The sequence below is a fragment of the Molothrus aeneus genome, chromosome 14 (assembly GCF_037042795.1).
Source record: "Molothrus aeneus isolate 106 chromosome 14, BPBGC_Maene_1.0, whole genome shotgun sequence".
Lineage (NCBI taxonomy): Eukaryota > Metazoa > Chordata > Aves > Passeriformes > Icteridae > Molothrus > Molothrus aeneus.
The window spans coordinates 10,910,946-10,934,391 of record NC_089659.1 but is presented as its reverse complement, the minus strand read 5'-3'; the positions used below and the strand labels follow the sequence as shown (position 1 = coordinate 10,934,391).

At 46.3% G+C, this 23,446-nt stretch overlaps 2 protein-coding genes across 2 annotated transcripts; both read left to right on the top strand.

Annotated features, from left to right (window-relative positions):
• The first annotated feature begins 964 nt into the window (after positions 1-964).
• Positions 965-17,894, top strand: SLC25A43 (solute carrier family 25 member 43). Its single transcript, XM_066559671.1, has 5 exons — positions 965-1,236; positions 3,681-3,922; positions 4,895-5,067; positions 14,494-14,628; positions 15,682-17,894. Exons 1-5 carry the CDS (start codon positions 965-967, stop codon positions 15,883-15,885), a joined length of 1,026 nt encoding a protein of 341 aa, XP_066415768.1. The 3' UTR covers positions 15,886-17,894.
• Positions 17,895-18,882: 988 nt separating this feature from the next.
• SLC25A5 (solute carrier family 25 member 5) lies at positions 18,883-20,924 on the top strand. The gene is made up of 4 exons (XM_066559382.1): positions 18,883-19,065; positions 19,185-19,671; positions 19,787-19,927; positions 20,530-20,924. Exons 1-4 carry the CDS (start codon positions 18,955-18,957, stop codon positions 20,685-20,687), a joined length of 897 nt encoding a protein of 298 aa, XP_066415479.1. The 5' UTR covers positions 18,883-18,954; the 3' UTR covers positions 20,688-20,924.
• Positions 20,925-23,446: the final 2,522 nt, after the last annotated feature.

Here is a 23,446-nt window from a genome sequence, read left to right as displayed (position 1 = left end):
GAGTTCCTGGAAAGAGATGCAATTCTAGAGAGCTGTCTTTTAGCTCTTTTATTGATCTAGGAATAGTCCATTGGATCAGCAGCAGAGCATTCTTGCCAGCGAATGCAGACTGAGTCATCTGACACTGTTCTGTTGGCTGCACTGTAAGAAGATACTGAACATAGCTTTCAGTTTGACTGGAATTTTTCGGTTGGTTGTTTTTGTTGGTTTGCGGGGGGGTTTATTTGGGGGGGAGGATTTTTGGTTTGGTTTGGTTTGGTTTGTTTGTTTGGGGGTTTTTGTTACAAGAAACAGAACATCCCGTTTCGGAGCAAATCTCTGCTACTACCTCCGTCCTGGCTGTTATCTCCTTCCCCCACAGATTCTGGTCTCAAGTTGTCTCTCCTTTTCACTTTCGTCTCTCCTCTCCCTGTGCCTTTTTTTTTCCTCAGGCAACACGTCAAGAAAACCTGAACTAATTGACCTCGTAAATCTTATTAATGATGATCACTCAGTTACGCAGTTCCAGCACCAACACAGAGTGCTTCAGGAGCTCAACTCGATGTTTTTGTGTAGTCGTGCCATTGCCTCATTCGCTCCTGCAGAAATACATTTAATTGTAAGGAGAAAGGGGCGTCTCCTGAGTGCAGCTGGGTCACTGTTGCGAGGGCATTTTTTTCCAGTCCCCCCAATTTCCATAAATGTCAATAATGTAATAATCCATGAATTCGGGTGCGAACAGGGCCAGGGGCACTGTCCGGGCTCACCCGCGGGCGGCGCCGCTCCGCTCCGGCCGTTCCGCTCGGTTCCGCTCCGGGTTTTCCCTCCGCCTCCGCAACGCGCACCCGGGGCGCGCGGAGCCCCGCGCCACAGTGCCCCCCGGCGGCGGAGGCGGGCGGCGCCGCCCCGCTGTGGCTGTGGCCGCTGTGGCCGGGCCGGGCCGGGCCGGGCCGCTCCGTGCGCTCCGCTCCGCTCCGGCGGGGCCATGGCCACCCTGCGCCGGGACGGCCGCGTCACCGCCCTGCAGCGCCTGGGCTGCGCCGGGCTGGCGGGCGCGCTCAGCCTCAGCCTGACGGCGCCGCTGGAGCTGCTGACGGTGCTGGCGCAGGTGGGCACCTGGCACTGCCGGCGGGGGCTGCGCGATGCCGGGCGCAGCCTGTGCCGCACCGAGGGCGTACGGGCCCTCTGGAAGGGGAACCTCACGGCCTGCCTGCGCCTCTGCCCCTACAGCGCCCTGCAGCTCGCCGCCTCCCGCCGGTAAGCGAGCGGCCCGCGCGGGGCTTGGGGGCTCCGGGGGCTCCGGGGGCTCCGGGACCTGCGCTCCCCCGCCGGCCTTCGGAACAGCTGGGGAGGGATGGAGAGTGCCGGGTTTACTCTGATGGCTCTGTCTCTGCCGGGTGTGCAGAGGCCCCTTCTGCCCAGAGATCCGGATCCTCGCTTGTAATTTTATTTGCCTAATTGGTTCAACGCCTAGCGATTGTTAGGGCCTGGTGATATGCCAGCAGCTGCTTCTAAAATCATAGGGATTCTTCACATGAGGAAGGGTTGATGGGCTGTTAAAATTCTTTTGCTCCGGTTCATTTGGAAATGAAATTACAGTGCAACCTGCAGGTGTGGCTGTCACATCTGTTCTTTGCAACCAATTTTGTTTAATTAATTTTTACACTCTCAAGTATTTATGTTGTCCGTATCAAAGAAAATTAACAAAATTACAAGTCAGATATTTTTACCCTATCATGCAGGAGTTGTTAAGCAAATTTGATTGGTCTTGACGTTGACATGTGACGTTGTTTGTTTTAAGACCTTGTTTTTGATAATACACAGATATTAAACTAAGGTGAGTGCTGATAGGACTGCAGCAGGATGAACATGGAGCAGTGCTGGTGGAGCTCTGCCAGCCGTGCTGTTTCCTAGGATTCCCTTCTGCTGCCAGTATCTCTCAGCCTTTGCAGGGAGTGCCTGACTGTTTGCACACACCAGAATGTTTTGCCACTCTGGGGGCTGGGCTTGATTTTTTTTTTTTTTTTTTTTTTTAATTGCAGTCAGCTGTTCATGGTAGCACATGACATTTGCACCCAGCTGGGTGCTCAGTTATTCTGTTCTGGGCAGCAGCACAGCCCTGCTGGTGCTGCCAACCTGCTGGGTTTGTCACTCATCTGTCCCAGCAAGTCATCTGCCCATGACTGGCTAAGCCCTTCAGGAGACCACAAATGAAGTGACCCTAAAACTGGGCAGCTTTTTTGTGCCATAATAGATGGTCAAACAAAGAGCAAGATAATGTGAGTGGGAAGGTACAAAGAGTAATTTAAATATAATTTAAAGGTCACAGAAAAGGCAGTATTTTGCACCAACATACAGCAGTTGATTTTGAGCAAAATAACTTTATTGTTTGTTCAGCTTGAAACAGTGTATTCCTTTTGCAAGGCTAAAGTTTGTGTCTAGTTGGTACAGGGTGTTCTGAATTAGGGGTGGAAGTAGGCTACCAGGAAATTAAATACAAGGTGCCTATGCTTAGTACTTGATATGCTATTTGGAGGTTCTGGAAAGTGTTTTCTACTGGGAGAATGGTGTACATAAAGGCAAGAAACACAAAAAGAGAAGTGTTACAGGGCAGCTTAGGTAAACAGTCCCACGAGGAGCAGGACTGAGCACAATCAGCTCCCTCAGCAATTACTCTGCACAGACTCTTGTCTTTCCATGGCAGTTTTAAATGTTATCAGGTAGTGCCTGGAGACACCCCACCACCTTCTCCAAGCATTTGTCCACACGCAGGAAAATTAGGCTGTGTGGGTTTAGGAATGGCACACAGGAAGAAAGGTTGATGCCCTTTGGCTTCTGCTTGGCTGGGCTTTCTGCCCTGGGCACTCCCAGGGCTCAAGGCAAGTAGATGCAGGGATTTGTCATGCAGTAGAAAATGCACATTCAAATGAAAAAATATTGACTGAGCGAGCAGTGACTTGTAAATATTTGCACTTTATTTCATTCTACACCATGCAGGTTAAATGTAGATGTGCTGTTTAGATGTTTCAGTTAATGCTACCAAAATATACTAATACATTTCTTCACCTCCAGATAAAACTCTGAAGTGTTTTTACTTGCTTCTTGCTGCCTCCAGGATATTAGTCCCTGATGTAGGAGTTTGCTGTCATAGAAAAGTCCTTCAATGCACCACAAATGTATGACTTGTGTGTAGCTTTTAAAACTGTGCTTCAATTTCAAATTTTCAAATTAAGACTTAAACTTATAAGCATAATAGTGCCTGGACAAAAGTCTTCTCTAGAGGCGTGTCCCTGGGAACCTTCCTGTCCCAAGATAAGTAGCAGAAGAAGGTTCAGTTGCTCTCAGAAGGCCTGTGATGTCATTATCTACATATTTCCTCTTACATGATAACCTTAACTGACAGGTTGGACCAATGTCTTTAACTGATGATCAGATAATTTCTTGCAGATGTGTTTTGAATCATGACAATTTTCATCCTGTATGTGGAAATACGAAAGAAAGATTTTCATCCTGTAGGCAGATGCTTGTGTGGTGTTACATGTAATAAGATCTTGGATGAATCACATGCTAAAATTTCAATTCCTGCTGCTGAAGTGGCTTGTGGACAGAAGAACATTTGCATCAAGAATCACCTGCCTTAATTTTTCATGTGTTTTCTTCATAGTATCGTTAACAGTACTTCCTTTATGTGTTTGCTTTAGACTCGTTACCCTTTTCATGGATGAGCTGGGCCATATTTCCCACTGGAGAGCCATCATGGCAGGCAGCCTGGCTGGCATGGTGGCCACCACCGTGACGTACCCCAGCGACGTGGTTAAAACCCGGCTCATCGTGCAGAACCGGCTGGAGCCGTCCTACCACGGCATTCTCCACGCCTTTTACAAGATCTATCACCAGGAGGGGCTCCGTGCACTCTACCGGGGTGTTTCACCAGCTCTATTAGGTAAAACAACACCGGGCTGAAATACCTCACTGCAGCTCTGGAGTGTCTTCACTTGCTCACTGGATTTCAAGAGCAAATTGGAGTGTTTTCTTGTAGAAGATGTGGAGATTTGTAAGGCACTGCAACACTGATAAACTTTGCTGCAGCTTTATTACTTCAAATTAGTGTGTAGCATTTTATATATGGTTAAGTGTTCAGAAAGTACTCTTTTCCTTCTTTTATAGATTATCTCATTGTGTTTGGATGCACAATTTTCACCATTAAACTCTTAAAACACATTTATACACACACAGAGTGCTTGTAATTCCTGTCGAGTGTGAGAGTGTCTCCTGAGCTGTTCAGTGAAACCAGTGTGAGCTGTAGTGTATAATAGGTGTGAAAAATGAAGATTAATTATATTCTCTCTTTACTTGAAATTAATTTTTAATTATCTGTTTACTCTGCATAGCTTTTAAAAATGCCATTTAACTGAGTCCATGTTTTCGCAATATGACATTATGTAAAATGTGTAATAACAATAATAATAAATGTATAATCCCACTATAAAACTAATGAGAGCATGAAACAAGCAAAAGAGGCCAGAAGTATCCCTCATCAGCCTGACTGAAGACATAGCTCTGTTTACCTGTGCCACTGCTAGGGTTGGGTTGGACTGGGAAAGAGCTTGTCCCAGGAGAGAACCTGGAGAAACACCTGACCTGTCATGAGACTATAACAGTCAATAATTCTGACAACATGCACATTTTAATAGGTAAATGTATGCCCCTGACAGCATATCTAGTTGGTACAATATGGTTGTTTGGTGGTAAACCAGGAACTAAAGAGTAAAGTTCTTCAAAATCTGGATTGGGTTTGTGGAATGTGAGGTAGAAGTTGGCAGCAGCTCCTCCCATCTTTCTAGTCATGTGATGGGCAGCTCTCCTCTCCTTGTGTGCAGTGTGTTGATATAATCCTGTCTGGTTTGCTTTCCAGGTGCTGTTCCATTTTCTGCAGGCTCATTCTTTGTTTACATCAGTCTGGACACAATCTGGCAAGAACCCATAGTTCGTTTCACTCCTCTTCAGAACTTTGTAAATGGCTGTGTAGCAGCTGCTGTGGCACAGACACTTTCTTTCCCCTTTGAGACTGTCAAGAGGAAGATGCAGGTACAGAACATTCATGTTACCAGTTCTTTGTCGTAGGTGCTTGGTGCAAGAGCTTGGGACAAGACGGCCAGGTGATCATGGGTGTCACTTTATTTCCCTTACCAGTAGGCTACAGAGACTTTGGGGTTTGTTTTGTTGGGTTTTTTGCTCATTAGTGGGTTTTTGTTTGTTTATTGTTTTGTTTTTAAACTCTGGAAATCATTGCTACAAATGGGCTGTTACACCTTTAATGTCAGCTCAAGTACTATCATGGGATATGTGTATGCTCTCAGACTCCATCTCTGTATCTTTATTTCTTTCCTTTTCCATAGCAGTTCTATCAAATTCTCAAAATTCAGAATTGGCAAATCTTCAGTGAAATACAGGCTGAAAGTTTGCCAGCTGAAGAAATTCAGTCCCCTTGGTGGTAGGCAGGATGAATGAGGTCCATGTGATTTTCAGAGCCTCTGTGTCTGCCATTTATGCCTCACCACAAAACAAACTTGCTCAGTATTAAGTCTGAAGGATCATTATCCTTGTTCTTATTTCTGACTCCTCTGGTTAACAAGTGACTTACCAGCTGCAGGTGCTGCTGTTTTCCTGGAGCATCAGCAAAATGAGAGTTACTATATCTTCCTGATCTTTTCTCCAGAACTTAAACAATAGTGATCTAAAAAAGACCCAAACCCCACAAAACAACCATTATCCCACAGCTTCCATCTCACTGATATAATTCACTTGCTGATGTTGACTTTTCTTTAGAACTTGATGAGTAGAGAGCCAGTGAATAGCTTTCATCTTATGGTCATTCTCTGGCAGGGGCATACGAGTTTGGGTTTTCAGCCCAATTCCTGGGAATGCAGATTTATGGGAAGCTTTTGTGATCTTATTTAAAAAACAGTCACTAATTGTGGCAGCCTTATATAGGTATAAGCCTTATAAGGTAGCAAAAGGTCAGTGAAACTCTGCACTTCCCTCTCCTGCTGCCTGAGTTCCCCTTTACAGGGCACAGATGCTGTCAGAGAAGCCTTCACTGCCCTCTCTCCATCTTGTAGCAGAGAACCTCAGCAGGAGGAGTAAGGGGCTTTTATCAGACCAGCTCATGTAGCTGGTGTGTCCAGAAGTCAAGGGTTAAACTGAGCACTTCATCAGGTATCTTATAAAATAGTTCAGACAAGAAAGATTCTGAGCACAAAAACTTGATCATTTTATCCAGCTATACCAGTGGATCTAAGAAAAGCAAATACTCCTTACAAGCCTTCTTTTACTTTTTATCCTTAGGCTCACAGAAATAGTGTTGCCCTGAAGAATAAAAGAAAATAAAGGCTTTTACTGTGCTGTTTCCCTTTTAATATTTTCTGTCGATGAAACAGTTACTTGAGCATTCAGCTTTTGTAATCAGTTCAAAAGTAGGTTTTGGCTGTAACTGGTGCGATGGGGTGTGACAGGCATGTGAAGTGGGACAGGCTCGCGTTTCATTTTCCTGCCACCAGGCCGTGCTCTTCCACCGAGGGGAGCTTAATCATCTGCTCGGCACTTCCAGCAGTACGGGAACTGGATTTATTGCCTAAATACGTAGGACTTGGAGAGGCTAAAAATACTTCGTGTGAAAACAAAACGCTCATCAACAGAGAGGGTTCTTCCTCATAAGTGCATTACAACACTGAATAGTGATTCTGTGAGCTTAGAGAAACACCTCCTGTTCAGTGATTTATTCTGAAGGCATGGGAGAAGGCAAAGATATTTCAAAAGAGCAAGCTCCCTAGGTGTGAAGTCCTGTAATTTGTTGGGTACTGAAAATTACTTAATTCATGTAGAGTTGTCCAGAAAAGAGACCTGTTGTTGGAAATTGCAACCCACGTTGTTACCAAGAGTGCACTGGAACTCCTGCAAGGTTATCCAAGAAGTTTGGGGTTTTCCAATTAGCACCAGGGTATGGCCCAGCTTTGCAGAGAACTGCTCTGCTTTGTGCTTGCTGGTCTGTGCAGTTTGTAGGGTGCTGGTGAGAACAGAGAAATGCCTAGTACAACACCAGGAAAAGTATAATGAGAAAAGAGAAAACAAAGAAAAGGAAAAGAACTTCAAGACATTTCAGAGTTCTGTAGAAAATAGGGGAGGAGATACTTCTGATTAGTTTTTCTCAGACATCTTATTCTGAGCAGCTTCTATTTGGTGATTCAGCTTTCTGGCTGATGGGAAGAGGGGGCTACCAAAGCCTTCAGCTACCTCTGAGCCTTGTGTGTGCTCTGCAGTGCACATGGAGAAGTGCTGGGCTTTTTTTGAAGCAGTGAATGCTGGGTTTATGGTGTATGAAGAGGAACCCAGCACACTTTGGAGGTCGGTATCAGATTCCTTTCCCCTCCCTTTTGTTCCACCATTCTGATAAATGGAGGGAGTATGTTGCTAAAGAAGGTTTTTCCAGTGAAGCTGCTGGTGATGGGGAGCCAGGGAGTTGTAAGACAATCTCAGGAGCTTCAAAAACTGAGAAACTAGGACAGAAGGTTGTCTCCATTGATTCTGGGGCAAGAGTACAAGCAGGAGACCAGGACATCCCGTTCAGATCTTTACCTGATGTGCTAGGCAGTCTTAGAAGAGTTAGCTCCATTCATCTCCTCTGGACAGTGCTTGAATTGTTCACATAGACTAGGAAATGAATTCTGCTGTGGGAGAATTCATAAGGATAAGGTGCTATTTTTGATCTCCATTGTAATAATTTTGCTTCCTCCTTTCTTACCTTACATATCTGAATCCTGAATTCTACACTTCTGACGTTGGCTGCTTCTGTCACTGGCAGCTGTGGGAGTAGGAGCTGACTGTCAGCTCCTGCTTCCTCAGCTCTTCTGAGGAAGAATTGTGTTTTGGTGATGCTTTATGATGTCAGATTTGTTCTGTAACCATGGCTTCTTCCACCTTTGCTGTTAGAATTAGCCTTATCAAGTTTATTCTTTAAAAAAAGATGCTGTGTTTGCTATATATACTTGAATGTTTTTCTTAAAATAAATGTTAACTAATATGAGTGAGTCTTACTGAATATTTGAGTCCTCTATATTGTACTTATCCTAATTTTATTCCTTTGTCTTCCCTTTTTCACTTTGCTCCTGATTGGCATGTTAGAGAATTCAGAGGTACTGTATGCATGTTTCAGCATGGAAATATGGCTTTTGTTGTGCATCTGTAGGAGGGGATTAATGAAAGAGAGGGTTATGTCTATAGTAAGTGTTTTGCTGACTTACTTTTATGATGTTTCAATTTCTGAACAAAATCTAACTGATCTTTATATCATTCTGACTGTCATATATATTCATATCTATTCTTGGCTTTCCTTCCTTACCTCACAATATAGTAAATCCAGTTTCTAAGTATATTCAAGTACTGCCCTTTTTACCTTGCAGACTTACATACAAGAACACTTTTTTCTTTTTCAGTTTTTGAGGGTTTTTTTTCTGCCTTTAGCAGGGAAATTTTATTTTGAATGAGTCTGGGTCTAAGGAAGCACTGGTAATGTTTCTACAAAATCCCTTCTTTCCTTTTATACTATATCTGAATACTTTGAGCTACCTGCAATTTTTATTGTTTCATCGATGTTGTTACAAAGATATTTTATACCAGTTTCTGAAGTTGTTGGAGAATGCTGCTCTGCTGCTTAGGGAAGTATTTGGTCTGGCAAATGGTTGAGACAATTCCTGAAAAAAGCTATGGAGCATAATGTAGGCTTTGCCTTCTGTAACAGCCTAGATCAGCTTTTATGAATCTGAACAAATCTCAGAAGCATTTCTCTTAGATCCCCAGACTTCCACAGGAGAAAAGCATGAGGACTGACTGTGACAAGTTGGAACACTGAACAGTGTTAGTAGGAAAACTGGATAAGAGGAAGAAATTGTAGATCAAGAATTGGAAGCAGGACTGGGCTGCTTTAACTGTGAGGTCTGCCTTCACTCTAAACCTGTTCATCCAAAAAACTGTGGTGTAATAATTATGTAATACCTTGAGGTAAATTAGCTTTGCACTGCAACACAGTGGCCTGCTGAAGAAAAGCAGGAGAACACATTGCAGCTGTTTGAAGTGCCGGAAGTCTGAGGGATGGCAGAATGCAACTCTCTCCAAATTATCTCCCCAGACACTAAAGTGGCCTCCATGCCCCAAACTGAGATTTGGTAGTGCCAGCTGATCATGTCTGCCAGCCCCTTACAGTGCCTCAGCTTTGTCATCAGTGTGGTGTGAGTGAGAGCTCTGTAATCTGCTTGGGACAGATCAGATGGGTTAACTCAGCCCACCTTTTGAAACTCCATAACTCACCCAGCAGACAGGACCTGACACAGGTCACACACAGCTGCTCACACACAGCTATTACAGACATATCTGTAATGCAATAATGTCTCTGGAGGTACAGCTGTTAGGAACAACTGAGGGATCTGGGGTTGTTCAGCCTGGGAAAAAGGAGACTCTGAGATGACCTTATCACTCTCTACAACTGCCTGAAAGTGGCTGTAGTCAGATGGGGGTCAGTCTCTTCTCATAGGCAACAGCTGACAGAACAAGAGGACACAGTCTTAAGACTGAGTTAAACTTTCCCCTCTGCATGGGAAATTTAGGCTAGATGTCAGAAAAAAATTCATCACTGAAAGAGTGATTGGGCAATGGAATCATCTGCCCAGGGGCGTGGTGGAGTCACTGTCCCTGGACATGTTTAATAAAAGACTGGACTTGGCACTTTGTGCCATGGGATGATGAGGAAGTGTTAGATCATAGGTTGGACTTCATGATCTCAAAAGGTCTTTTCCAACCTAGTTCATTCTGTGATTCTTTTTTAGGTGATTTATTTTGATTTTGGGTAAATGCTTACCTCATCCACATAAGGTAAATGAAAGTATGACCTATGAAAAGCCCCAGTCCTGTTAAAAATTTGTTTTCTCCTCAGTTCCTAGATAGGCAGCAGGAGATGCAGGAACTAGATGCCATCCACTGTGTGAAGTGTGGGACCAAGGCAGTCTGCCTAGGGGTTTGCACCATTAAATAAATTAGTGTTAATGTGCATGAAAATGATGCACCCATTTGTAGGGCTTGAGCTGAACCATCATGAGGCATTTGGAAGCCACCCAGAGCTGCCCATGCAAGAGGTTTGCACTGCCTTGAGGAACAAGAATTCTGTATTCTGTATAAAGACTTCTTCACACAGCAGGTGTTAAAGCAGAGGAAGCTTAGGCTCAGCAACAAAGGAGGAATTCTGCAACAAACCGTGGAGCCTCAGGGTACAGCAGGCCTGGTGATATATAGTTAAAGCAAAGAGTCAAGCTTTTGACCAAGCATGAAGCTGTTTTGCTGACTTGGTGCCATTCTTCCCAGAAAGGCATGATTTGTTCCCAGTTCAGGTTACAGAGGAAGGGACAAGGTGTTCCTGGAGTGCAGTACACTAGAGGTCAGCTGTACTGTGCTGCTCTGAACTGATTTCCTGATAGCTTGCCATGGTTTACCTTCCTCTGTGCCTGAATACCTTTGGGTGGACTTTAACCAGGGGTAAGTCAGCATTACTAAACCACTGACAGGGAATGACTGCTGAGTAAGGCTGACCTTGAGGAGCAAGAATTGATTAAGCCCAAGAGGATGCCTTTTTCCCCAAAATATTAACACATATTTACACCTTTTTTTTTTTCATTGTAGTGGAATGAAATCCACTACATTTCAAGCATCCAGTCTTCACTTGAGTGAAATTTCTGTGAACTGGAGTGGTATTACCTTGAATCTTTCACCTTCAGTTTCCTTTGAACTACAGCTGCACTTGCCTGTTGCATGTGCCCTTATTAACCCAGACTGCAAAGATTTCTTTTTTTAGCTTCCAGATTAAGAGTGTGGACTCTTGAGCTGTGTGTAAATTGTCTTCCTGTACTTTTTTTTTTAAGCAATCAGAAATGTAGGACACCTGAATCTGCTAAAAATATGTAAATAACAAGCAGTTTTACTCTATCCACCATCAGGGTAGCATACCACTGATGACAGCTATTCCCTGTTAATTATCTTCCATACTCTGTGCCAAGAGTAATGCATACTCAAAAATAAATAGTAAATATATGTAAAGTAAAATATGTAAAGGTATATATATACATATAGTAATATATGTAAAGTAATATATGTAAAGGTAAATATATACCAACAAACTTTATTAACAGGGAAAGGGAGGGAAGTACATGAATTAAATACATGAATTCATAGTCTCTGATACATGTGACTACAAATAATTGCAAACCAAAATGTCCCAAAAAGCAAGTGAAAAGTTTTTATCTGCACAGGAGAGGGGCTGCAGGAGGTCATTGGAAAGGTCTGTGAGATCAGTTCCCAAAATGGGATTATGTTGTTCTGACAGTCACCTCTTAATGCAGACAATGGGAGAGATGGTGTCTGAAGAGTCTTCAGGTAACAATTACCTCTAACAATTCACCTGCAGCCATGACACTGCACCCTTATTTAAATATTTTGTTTCTTTTAAAAGAATATTGTGTGCAGGTAGTTGGGCATCTTTTTGGTACATGTCTCTCTTGAGTTTAGGGTGTTGCAGTAGAACAGTGCTACCTCTGTGGATGTGTTGCAGTGACAAAATCAACTTGGTGGGCTCTGGATGTAAAAATATTGTGTTTGTGAGAGATCAGGTGAAGGCAATTCTGCATTTGATGTGTTTTAATCATTTTGAGAGCCCACTGTCCATCAGAGGTAAAAAGAGAAGCAACTTAGCCCTGCTACTACTATGAGTAGCACCTTGGCTCCCTGTTAGCAGCACAGGGAGCTGTATCCCAGCCTCCTGCAGTTTGAGACAGCTGCAGCTGGGAGGAAGGAAGTCTTCAAAAGAGAAAGGTTTCCATGCAGCAGCCCATAGTGTGAAGGGGTGTCAAAAGCAAGGAATTCCAGCTGCTTTGAGGTGCATTAAATTCTCTGTCACAAACCTGACCTTTTGGGGATGAGATTAGCTGTTTGATTTGTATGTCATGCTAGGTTTCTGCCAAAGAGGTAGAAAAACCAGTTTGGTCTATTTTGTTCCTTCCATTTTCTAGCTCTGGTGCCACAGGGTGGCTGTGAGGGTTGCAGTGTGGTAGACATGCTTAGATGAAAAGCCACCAAAACCCACAGCTACTTTTTTTCATTAACAATGCCAAGTGAAACACATTTGCAGTATTATTCTGTAATTAATGTGTTTTTACTTCATTTAGCTGTGTTCCAAAATGCTGAAGTTTTAACTACAACACTGATACAGTTTTTAATTTTCCTCTTGCAGTAGGTGATTCTGGAATTCTGTGAACAATTGTTATTTAATTACTAGAAGCTATATTTTATCCTAGAAGCATACAGCTCCTGTAGAGCAGAAATGCTGGCAGCACATGCTTTACTTCACAGACTGAAATCTTAGAAACAGCTCTCTCTATGGGGGATGGTACTATAAATAATTTCAGTAAATCTCTTAAAAGGTCAGTGTCTATGGGCAGATTGGAAATCTAGAGGCTTGACTTACCTGTTCCTTTTAAACTGCTTCTGGAGGTGTTTACTGTGTTACTGAAACCTGCACTGTGCTTGTCACTTCTTTTGGTGCTGCAGGCAGGAGTACTGTAATCAAACCTTTGACCTGTGCCTTTGCATGTGTAGAGTAATGAAGGGGATTAAGTCAAACTCACACAGTTAAATTCTGGCAGGCCATGCCCTGCCTACCACAAAGGGACTGAAAAAGGAAGGGAATCACATGTTAATAGCATTCTTGTGTTCTTGAAACATTTCAGAAACCTGTCTTTCTTTACTGCTTGGCTTCTTATAACTTCATTTACAAAAAAAAAAAAACAAAAACCTTGTGGAACCTGACTGACATTTGAGAAAGCAGAACAGGGTTTTGAATTCAGTTCTCCTATGACTGCTATGTTGCATTTTTAGGGATAGTTTAATCATTTTAGTTTTCTTCTAAGCTTTGCTGGTGCTAATGTCACCATTCTTATGAAACCGGTTTCTGAAGTCTCAGTTTGAGCACTCAGCATCTTCTGCAGTACAGATATGAAAATCTTTGTGCACAAGGTTTTTACCTGTTACCTGCCATAAGAGGAATTTCACATGCATTTCAATCAGGCAGAAAAAAATGAGAAAAAATTATGATCTGTGGTTTTTTTAGACAAAGAAGACATGCCCTTAGTGTGGGGGATTGTCAGGGGGTTTTTTTCAGCCTTTAAACTTTAACAGTAGACTTGCCCATAACTATTTATTTAGCAATTTCTCTTATATACATAGAGTGTGAGTTTTGATCTGTTTGCCTTTCCAGCATCTCAGTTGCCAAGTACTTGAAGTGCTATAGCTAAGGCACCTAGAAAATCTCATCACCACTTGTCAGTTGATGAGGCTTGTCATAGGCTTAGCAGCTCTGAGGAGCTACAGGCTAGTCTAGAGGAGGACTGAAAAATCACGACACTATGTGGTGTTCCAGACCAATGTGGAGATCATGATACCCATATTCATCCATCAATTAACTGTACAAGCCCCATTTTTATCAAACTTCTGCCTTAGGATAATCGGTTTGCAAGGCATCAATCTGTGTCCTGGGGCCCCTGATACTTAAAGTGTCACTTGCCATGTGTTTGAGTGAAACCCTGATTTGTCAATGCAAAATAAATCCATGGCTGCATGTGCACAGATGGATGAGGATGGGATTATTCAAGGTCAGGTTATCCTGTCTGTGCTAACGCAGTAGGAGATTAATGAAGAAAGGATTTAGCTGTTAAAAATGACCAACTACACTTCTTCCATGTGAACAGACGCTGTACTGCAGTTGGGAGTTCAGCTGCCAGCCAGCAGGATTCAGCCCAGGTAACTTTAGCTAGTCCTTATCAACTGAGCACATGGATGTGGGAGTATGGGCACCAACTGCTCACCTGCAGCCCTTGGTGGCCCAAACAGCCTGGCTGAAATCTCCATCCTTCCATCTCTGCTGGGCTGCTGCTCCTCAGCCTGTAGTGCAGCTCCTGCTGGTCACAGCAGTGCAGACCCAGCCTCAGCAGCCAGAACAAGTCAGCTGGTTTGATCAGTTACAGGAAGGCAGTGTGGCTCCGACCTTCCCTCTCATAGTGTTCCACTGCCAGGAGTGGGAAATGTCTCTACATGGACCTGGGCAGCTGGCATGGGGCCAATGGGATATGTGGCTCTGGTTCAGATGGTTTGTCCTCAGAAGGGTGGGATTTATTTCTAGTAGTGACATGGTACAAAAGGAGGCACTGTGTGAAATTACTGTTCACTTTCGTACCTATCAAAGAGTGAGTTCTTTCCCTTTTTAATTTATATTTTAATGCAAATTAGATACTTTTGGGAGGAATCCAGATCTGTCTGTTGAAACCTGCCATTAACTGTTCCTTATATAGCAGGATGGAGAAAATAATGAATTACTTTGGTTTTCTCTGCTTGTTCTAAACCCCTCTGGGTGTCTCTTGACAGGCCCAGAGTCCTTGGCTTCCCCACTATGGAGGAGTTGATGTCCATTTCACTGGCATGGCTGACTGCTTCCGGCAAACTGTGAAGCACAAAGGTGTGCTTGGACTTTGGAGAGGACTCACACCCAGTCTGCTCAAGGTGAGGTTTTGCTTTCATCCAGTCAAATACTATCCTGAAGGAATCAAGACATTTTGAGCCGTTGGGGATAGAAAGCTTATGACATACCTTTGTACTTAGTAGTTTATAGATGACAGATGACAGTGACAAGACAGGTTATAAACCAGTCTTGGAACTTGGTTTGGTTGTATTTCCCCAAATCCAAGCTTGGTTTCTAGATGTCACCACTTGAAAGTTCATTTCAACATCTTTGAAGAAGTGGGTGCTCCTAGCACACAAGGTGTGCAGTGGATGGGGGATTGCAAGCAATCCACTTAGGGCAGCTAAACAAGTTCTGCTTCTGACCTGAGCTTCAGTCATTTGACATGTTGTAGTGAGCTGTAAAAAAAAGTGTGCTTGTAAAAGCCACTTGGCCAGAAGTCCAAAGCAGTGCTTTGAGCCAGCTCTTTAATGCATGTGTATCAGTTACTGCAGCCTTTGCTGAGTTGAAAGCATGAAATAAAGCATGGTAGCTTAAACAGAAGGTAATTTAATTTACATAAACACGTTTTACAGTGCTGTGATGAGGATTACCTACACAGAGTACTACAGGTCAGCTAATGAGTGCTAATTGAGTGACAGTAGGATTGATTGTGATGGCCTGCCTGTGACTGCCTTACCTTGGCTGATACAAAGCCAGTGGCTCTGGAGCTGCTGGGTCTGCATGGGGGAAAAGAAGAAAATTGTGGAGTCACTCCAGTGTATGTAGATTAAATTCCACATTTCCTGCTAGGATTTGCTGAGATGCTTAGGATGTACTTGGGTATTTGACAAGTTCTGGTAATCTGTTGGGTAGCATAGACCTTCTTTCTCCCAGTATTGCTATAATTAGTTATGTAACAACAATAAACTCCTACTTTTAGCACACTGCAGCTGCCAGCATAGCTTGAGATGAGACTGATTTTATATAAACGAGGACAAGGTCTATTATTAGATCAGATCTGAAGTCCTAGAAGTTCCCTTATTTTAAAACATCTAAGCTATGGATGCTGCTAGTGAGTCTAATTTTTTTTTCTTTTATTGCTTTTTTATCAGATTGTGCCATACTTTGGTGTTATGTTTAGCACCTTTGAATTCTGCAAGCGGGTTTGTCTCTACAGAAATGGTTATATTCAATCTCCTTTAAATTACAAGCTAACACCTGGTGTTGACCAGAGCTTACACCCACAAGAACTGAGAGAATTAAAGCTCCTCCGAAGGGAAAACTTTGAGCCAAGGAAATCAGCACTTGAAAACTGACATCAGAGTGTCCACTGCAGATACAGAAATACCTTTGCAAGAAAGACATGCTGAGCTACAGGTACTGACATTTCAGTGGACTTCAGTGAGACACCTGTGACAGGAAAAAATAAATCTGTATTGTATTTGCTGAATGGATGTAAAGAATATGTCTGGCAAGCACATACTGAAGAGGAAAGATGCAACTAGTTTGAAAACTCTGTACTACTGAATTTGAAATGGCATTATTTTAGGTGCTTTTTAAAACTGAATAGCCATTTGAGATTAAACCAGGTGCAGAAAGGCAAGAGAATAGAGATGGGAGTATAAATTGTCTCCAAAAGCATTAAGAAAATGGATTTGCTTAAACAATCTGAGATACCAAGTCAGCCAAAAATAATAAAACAGAATAAAACATATGCAACATGCAAGAATTTCTACTGAAATCTCCAGGGTTTTTAGTGATACTGTGTGGACATGGCATTCTACAGAGTCAGAATTAGTCTTAGTTCAGAAACACTCCCAAATCCACTCCTTAGTTTTTGAGATGTACTTGAGAATAATATTTTTATCTGAATCTCCAGCACAAAGATGAATGTATGCTGCTGCAGCTGTGCTTTTGCTAAGACAGAACTGTAATGTGCAAAATGGACTGTAATATACTGGAATGACAATCTTGAAAACTTAAGTGCATACTCAAAAATATTCCTCCCTTTCTCGTGCATTGTTACTGCATGTATGTGAATTACTTCACACTTTGAAAAATAATTTCCTGAAGTCCTCTAACTGAAATATTTCCTGGAAAATGCAGTTCTTAAATGTGTTAGATATTTCAGAGCCACAAACTCTGTCATGTTGTTTAGGTACTTTTAAAGCTCTATTTTTTTATTAAACCACTTTTAGTTCCAGTGTACAGACCTAAGCCTACTATGCTGCCCTGAACTTGCACAGAGAATAGCACCATGCACACCCCCTGTGATTGATCCCTGGAACCCTGGGCTCCAGGGGCTGCACACAGGTCCTGTAGGAAGGAACCTCTGCAAGAGCACCAGGTTACTGCCAGTGCCACTGCCACAGATGGGCCTCTTGGGAGCTTTTGGACAACAAAATATTATCTCATATTATACCTGAGGAGCCATGGTGTTGCTCCAGTTCCTGTGTAGAAGTTCAGCTGTGGAGCAGCCCCATCCCAGTGCCTTCTGATAGAAAACCCAAAGCCCATGTCCATGTGGGAAGCTGGCTGTGCCCCTGGCAGCACGGGAGTCACAGCAGCCCAGAAGGTGTGTGCACACTGGCTCCAGCCTGAGCTGCAGCAGCCTGGGCTCAGCACAGCCTTTGCTGCTTTACACAGCTTCTCAGCTGTGTTTTTGCACTGTTTGTAACCCCTGATGGGTGAAAATAAATAAATCTCAGAAAGTGCTCGGTTAGAACATGTTACAGCAGGATGAGGCATTGGCATATCCATGCAAGAGCAGTCTGTAACTGTGGAGAGAAACTTGCAGAAAGATTTGGGATAACTTAAGGCCTGCCTTGCACCTAGAACTAATTGTTGATGTATCTTACAGCTGAAGTCTTGCAGTGTCTCTCTTAATGGACTTGCTCTGTTCTGCTGCAGTGGTGCTTCATACTGATTTTTTTCTCAGCAAAGAAATGCAGGCATAGAAAGCAAAAAAATTAAGATGGTAGAGAGCAGATCTGGTGGCTCATGCATCACACTGAGGCTGTAAGTGCTTTTGGTTCTAATCAGCCTGCCTAGTGATCATGTTTCTTTCTCTGTGCCTCAGTTTTCCCATGGGCACAGTACAGGTAATAATACTGAGACTTACTGGACATGTATGGATGTGGAGATGTGATTTGTAAGCATGTTGGGGAGGAGAGGATTTCTCGCCTTGTCCAAGCATACCTGTATGTTTTGTACCAACACTGTATTTCTAAATAGATTTTAAATATTGAATGGGTACATATGAATGTCTGATCAACTCTTCAAACCTTGTAAGAGTCAAGTGAGTCAAAAAGTTATCTCTAACTTGTTTCTGATGTGCTACTACCACCTTTGTATCGTAGTGCACTCCTATGACCTATCAGGCACTAACTAGCCTTTTATCAACCAAGCCTGTCCTTTGTAATCACAAATACACGTGATAAATCCCCAAAGGCAGCACTAAAATATTTAAGATGTCACTGAAAGAAAGCCCTTCATCAGTGGATCACTAACATGTGCAATGGTGTATGACCATGAAGAACCAGTCAATAGCAAGGCCAAACTCTCGGACAGGTGAAGCTGTACTCGAGTGAGGTTTGGCTGCTGCTGTGTCATGGGGACGGGTGGTACCAGCTGGGCTGTGCCGAGCGTCTCAGCTGAGCTCAGCGCTGGGGCTGCACAAGGATATAGGCGACCTGGAGCTCGGTCACGGCTGTGCGCGGGGTGACAGCAGCCCGAGGGCTGAGAGCGGGGTCTCGGCTGCGGGGACGGAGATGGGGCCTCAGCGTGTCCGTGAATAAGGCAGCCTCAAGCCCGCCCCGCTCCAGCTGTGCTGAGCCCGGCTGCTGTCGCCATAGCATTGGGATGGCGCAGAGGGCCCGAATGGCCCCGTCACCGCCATGTGCTGTGCCCGGGGCAGGGACAGGCGGTGTGACCGGGCCGGGGCCGCGTACGTGTCCTGCCCGCGGTGCTGGTGGGATCCTCCACGCCGTGATGCCGGGTCCCGGTGTGCTTTATCCGGGATCCCCCATTCCGCGGTGCCCCGTCTCGGTGTGCCCCATCCCGGGATGTCCCGTCCCGGTGTGCCGCATCCCGGGATGTCCTGTCCCTGTGTGCTCCATCCCGGGATGTGCCGTCCCGGTGTGCTCCATGCCGGGCTCCCCGTGCGGCGCTCCCGTCACCGCGGCCATGTGCCCCCCACCAGTTCCAACGGCGGCCCCGTCCCCCTGCGGCGGCCACGCCCCCTGCCGCAGCCAATGGGCGTGCGGGACGTGCGCCCCGCCCACGCTCGCGCCCAGCCCCTATATTAACGGCCATTGCGGCGCCCCCTCAGCGCCGCCTCCCGCCTCCTTCGCCCGGCATCGCTTCCCGCTCGCGCCGCTCCCGCCATGACCGATGCGGCCGTGTCCTTCGCCAAGGATTTCCTCGCCGGCGGGGTGGCGGCCGCCATCTCCAAGACCGCCGTCGCCCCCATCGAGAGGGTCAAGCTACTGCTGCAGGTGAGCGCCGGCGGCCGGGGCTGTCCCAAGGTCGCCGCAAGGAGAGGGGGGGCGGCGGCGGCGGTGGGCCGGGGGCTCGCGGGGGAGCGGCGCTGACGGCGGCGTGTCGGCCCCTGCAGGTGCAGCACGCCAGCAAGCAGATCTCCGCCGACAAGCAGTACAAGGGCATCATCGACTGCGTGGTGCGCATCCCGCGGGAGCAGGGCATCCTCTCATTTTGGCGCGGCAACCTGGCCAATGTGATCCGGTACTTCCCCACCCAGGCCCTCAACTTCGCTTTCAAGGATAAGTACAAGCAGATCTTCCTGGGCGGCGTGGACAAGCGAACCCAGTTCTGGCGGTACTTCGCCGGTAACCTGGCATCCGGGGGTGCCGCCGGCGCGACCTCCCTGTGCTTCGTCTACCCCCTTGACTTTGCCCGAACCCGCCTGGCAGCGGATGTGGGTAAAGCCGGGGCCGACCGGGAGTTCAGTGGGCTCGGTGACTGCCTGGTCAAAATCTTCCGCTCAGATGGCCTTCGGGGCCTGTACCAGGGCTTCAGTGTCTCTGTCCAGGGCATCATCATCTACAGAGCCGCCTACTTTGGCATCTACGACACGGCCAAGGGTAGGTTGACTCAAGCGGCACAAAAACGGAGATGCGGGGCTGCGGCAGGCCTGAAGTGCATTTCGATAGTGCTGGTGGCTTACCTGCCATTCTCATCAAAGCCTCTCTCCTGCAGGCATGCTTCCAGACCCAAAGAATACCCACATTGTTGTCAGCTGGATGATTGCTCAGACCGTCACTGCTGTCGCTGGTTTGGTCTCCTACCCTTTCGACACGGTTCGTCGTCGCATGATGATGCAGTCTGGCCGGAAAGGAGGTGAGTTTCTCCTCCTGTGTAACAGTTACTGGGCATCCCTGAGTCAATAGCTGGTGGTGGAGCTGAGGGGAAGGCAGAGTGGCTTGGCTTTCATCAGCCTGTGTAGATATCCTCCTCTCTTGTAAGGAGGGGTGTAGGAGGGGCTGCAGAAGCAGGTGACAGGAAGGGGCACAAATTGGTCGTGCAGCACACCTGTGAGGTGGCATGCACAAGTCAGGTATATGTCAGTAGGTAGGAGCAGCAGAACTCACCCTTGGATGTTGCAAGCCAGTGTCTCTGGGACAAGAAAAGACAGCCTCCATAGCAGGCACAGCCTGGCCAACTGTGCAATAGCTTTTGGGTTTGGAAGTGTTGCTGTCAAAACAAGGAGCTGCTGTGTTCTGCTTGAACTGGTCCTTCCAGTGTCTCCCAGAGACAATGCAGCAGCAGCAGCACCGTCTCTCCTGGGCAGTCTTGTCCTCTGATGTGCTAGTATTGCAGAAAGTCAGCCAAGAAATGGGATGCACTTGAGGTTGTAAAGCTAGTAGATAGATGAGGCTGTTTCTGACTTGGATGTTGGGGGTTGTGGGCATCCAGTTCCTAAAGCTGTCTGTCTCCTGCAGCTGACATAATGTACTCTGGCACTCTTGACTGCTGGCGGAAGATTGCCCGGGATGAGGGCTCCAAGGCCTTTTTCAAAGGTGCATGGTCAAACGTACTCCGAGGAATGGGTGGTGCTTTTGTCTTAGTCCTGTATGATGAAATCAAGAAGTATACATAAGTTGTTTCCTGTTGTGAACTGGCATGTTGTTCTATGTAGTCTATGACTGTTCATGGACTTGTTTGAAAACCATCTAGTTACTAAACAGTGGCAGCTGATATTTGTACAGGTTGGCATGGGGCAGGGGTGACTGCTTGCCCTGTCTTTATCAAACTATTCCCCCGATGGGACTCATGATGGTTTCTATTTCAGTCACTCCTGCTTAAAAAGTACAGAGAAATAAAAATCTGAAACCAATTTTCCTCATCTCATGTTTGTTCTTACAGCAGTTGAAGTATGAGGGGGTTGGGAGGCTCAGCAGTTGTAGAGATGGAGGAAGATGAGCCACCTCCATCCTACAAGCCTTGATACCTGCTAAGTAATGGCAGGTAAACACAGTGCAGGCTGCCAAGGAAGCTAGGTAGTGTTTCCTCCCCAGAGGAAGCCAGTGGTGTAGGCTGGAATGGGGACTGGCAGCTCTGAAGTGCTCACCCAGCTGACCTCCCTGAGACTCCACTAACCAGAGATGATGGACTGAGTGTCTGCCACAGTCCTGCCTCTGGCCTGTCTGCTCCTTGGAGCTCGTGAAACCTGATTTTGATGGTGCCAAGTGCCTAAACTGTCTGTAAAGCACAGCACTCCCTACAGCACTGAATGCCTGGGAGGCTGGAAGAGTGTCTAAGGAGGTGTTTCCTGCTCCCTGGAGGAGCAGAGCTTGGTGTCATGTTCTCTGCCTTAGAAACTGAGCTACCTGACTGGGTATGTAGGTAGCCAGAGGACACAAGTGCAGTTAATTGCTGCTGCTCTGCAGCTTCCCTGGCTAGCCTTGCTCTCACAGAGGGTGCTGTGCTGTGGGGGTGCAGCAGCTGAGCAAAGACAGCTTCTGTACCAGCTGTGCTTGCTAGGCAGGGAGGTGCATTCCCAGGCTCATTCCTTACCCCTGGAACTTAAGGTTCAGAATTCCAGGGGAAGGGGAAAATTCCTTTATGCTGCTGGGACAGTTTGGGGAAAACTGCAAGGTGTGTGGTGTGGCCTTTACCCAGATATCTCTGTAGGTCTGTGAGTCACCCCAGCAAAGCTGCCTGGTTTCTGCCTGGAGATCTGGAGTGGTCAGGGGATGCTCTCCTGGTCTTCTGCCCTTCAGACCAGCGAGTCTCCTCACTTTCCCCATGCCTTTGGTCCTTTCTGGCTGCCCAGGCCTGCTCAAAGCAGTTGATTTCAATCACTGAAACCAATCTCAGCCATTGCCCAAGGCAGCTAAACAAGACCTTGTGTTGCAAAGGGTGAGAGTTGTTTTTATTGCTGAATCTGAGCAGGGCAGCCAGGCATGAGAGCACAGCACCTTCCTGCTGCAGGTGGGGTTGGCTTGCCAGGGTCCCTGTGAGTGGGCAGGGGCCTTCCTGATGGGAGACAGTCCTGTGCCTCACAGCTGAGCCAACTGTCCTTTCAACTGCCCTTGGGCTGCTGCAGTGTGAGATCCCCCAGTGCCTGCTGTGGAAATGAAACAGGCTGTAAAGGTGAGATGTGAAGCAATGCCACAAGCAGTGGGCAGTGCTGGGGCACAGGCAGCAGCTTGGCAGGAGACTGTGCCACGGGGCAGCTTTACCAGGGAGCCCTCTCCTGTTGTACAAGTGCCAGCTTATTAAGTAAGGGCTCTCAGCCTCCTGCTGCTGAGCTCTCGTGGATTTCAAGGGCTGTTCTGAAATGCTGCTGGTTGCTGAGCATGGGGCATCCTTTCCTGTCCTTTCCTCCACAGGGGTTTCATGGCCAGGCCATTGGCACAATAAGATAAGTGCATCATTTCTTTGTGCACACAGTGGTGGGTGACTGAGGCACTGAGCTGGGCTCTTGTGCCAGGCTGCAAAGGAGCTGAGCTGGGACATCCCTAAGTCCTTAAGACCTACAGATTGTGCACTGGACTTGGGATGCAGGGCTGGCACTGAATGAAATGGGTTTTAGTTACCTGCCCTATTGACTGCTTTGGAAATTCAGGAAACAAGAATGTGTTTCACAGCTCTTTTAGCTCTGGCAGGTGGGAGATGCAGTGCAGAGCCCACAAGGGGTTTTTCCTGCACTCCACTGTTGGGTACTACAGGCTGGTAGGCATTCTGGGGTTTTAACTGCCCTCCTGGCAGCTCCCTGAGAGCAGCTTTATCTGGGGACCAGGCCAGGGGTTCAGCTGCTGCTGTTGCCTGCCACAGGAGCACACTGTTCAGGGATTAGGGGCTTTGTTCTTGTGGGGAAACTGAGGCATGAGAAAAGGACTGGGGCCCACCAGTGGCAAGGCAGCAAGCTGAGTGCAGTCCCTCCAACACAGCATTTTGTCTGCTGGGCTGTGCTGCCCCAAGAATGACATGGAGGGGGGTGGATTTTCCTTTTAAGTGTGATTCTCTTGTGGGAAGGGCTGAACATCACACACCTTGTGATTTCCTCCACAGGAGCTGTGTCCAGCCTGGTGCATCAGCTCCTTTGCTGGTGGACAGGGATGGTGAATGCCTGTAATGCTGCTTCTGTCTCAGCCCTGCCCAGCAGCCATAAATCCAGGCTTAGGAGGTGTTGACGCAACAGAGCTGTGCAGGGGATCGTGTGACATGCTTGTCAGTGCCTGGGGCAGGTGGTGACTGGTGTGGGATGGCTGGAATGGCTCAGCGTGCACCAGCCTGCCCCAGCTGGGCTGTGCCTGGCTCAGTCTTGCAGTGGAGAGCATCCCACCCCAAGGACTTGACTTGTAAAAGGCCAGAGTGCCACCTCATCCTCTCCACTGTCCCCTTCAGCAGTCG

Excerpts from the sequence above, each read along its gene's own strand:
- SLC25A43 (XM_066559671.1), top strand. The coding sequence starts at position 965 with ATGGCCACCCTGCGCCGGGACGGCCGCGTCACCGCCCTGCAGCGCCTG. Across the intron at positions 5,068-14,493 it reads CTGTCAAGAGGAAGATGCAG|GCCCAGAGTCCTTGGCTTCC; the intron begins GTACAGAACATT and ends GTCTCTTGACAG. Across the intron at positions 14,629-15,681 it reads TCACACCCAGTCTGCTCAAG|ATTGTGCCATACTTTGGTGT; the intron begins GTGAGGTTTTGC and ends CTTTTTTATCAG.
- SLC25A5 (XM_066559382.1), top strand. The coding sequence starts at position 18,955 with ATGACCGATGCGGCCGTGTCCTTCGCCAAGGATTTCCTCGCCGGCGGG. Across the intron at positions 19,066-19,184 it reads GGGTCAAGCTACTGCTGCAG|GTGCAGCACGCCAGCAAGCA; the intron begins GTGAGCGCCGGC and ends CGGCCCCTGCAG. Across the intron at positions 19,928-20,529 it reads GCAGTCTGGCCGGAAAGGAG|CTGACATAATGTACTCTGGC; the intron begins GTGAGTTTCTCC and ends TGTCTCCTGCAG.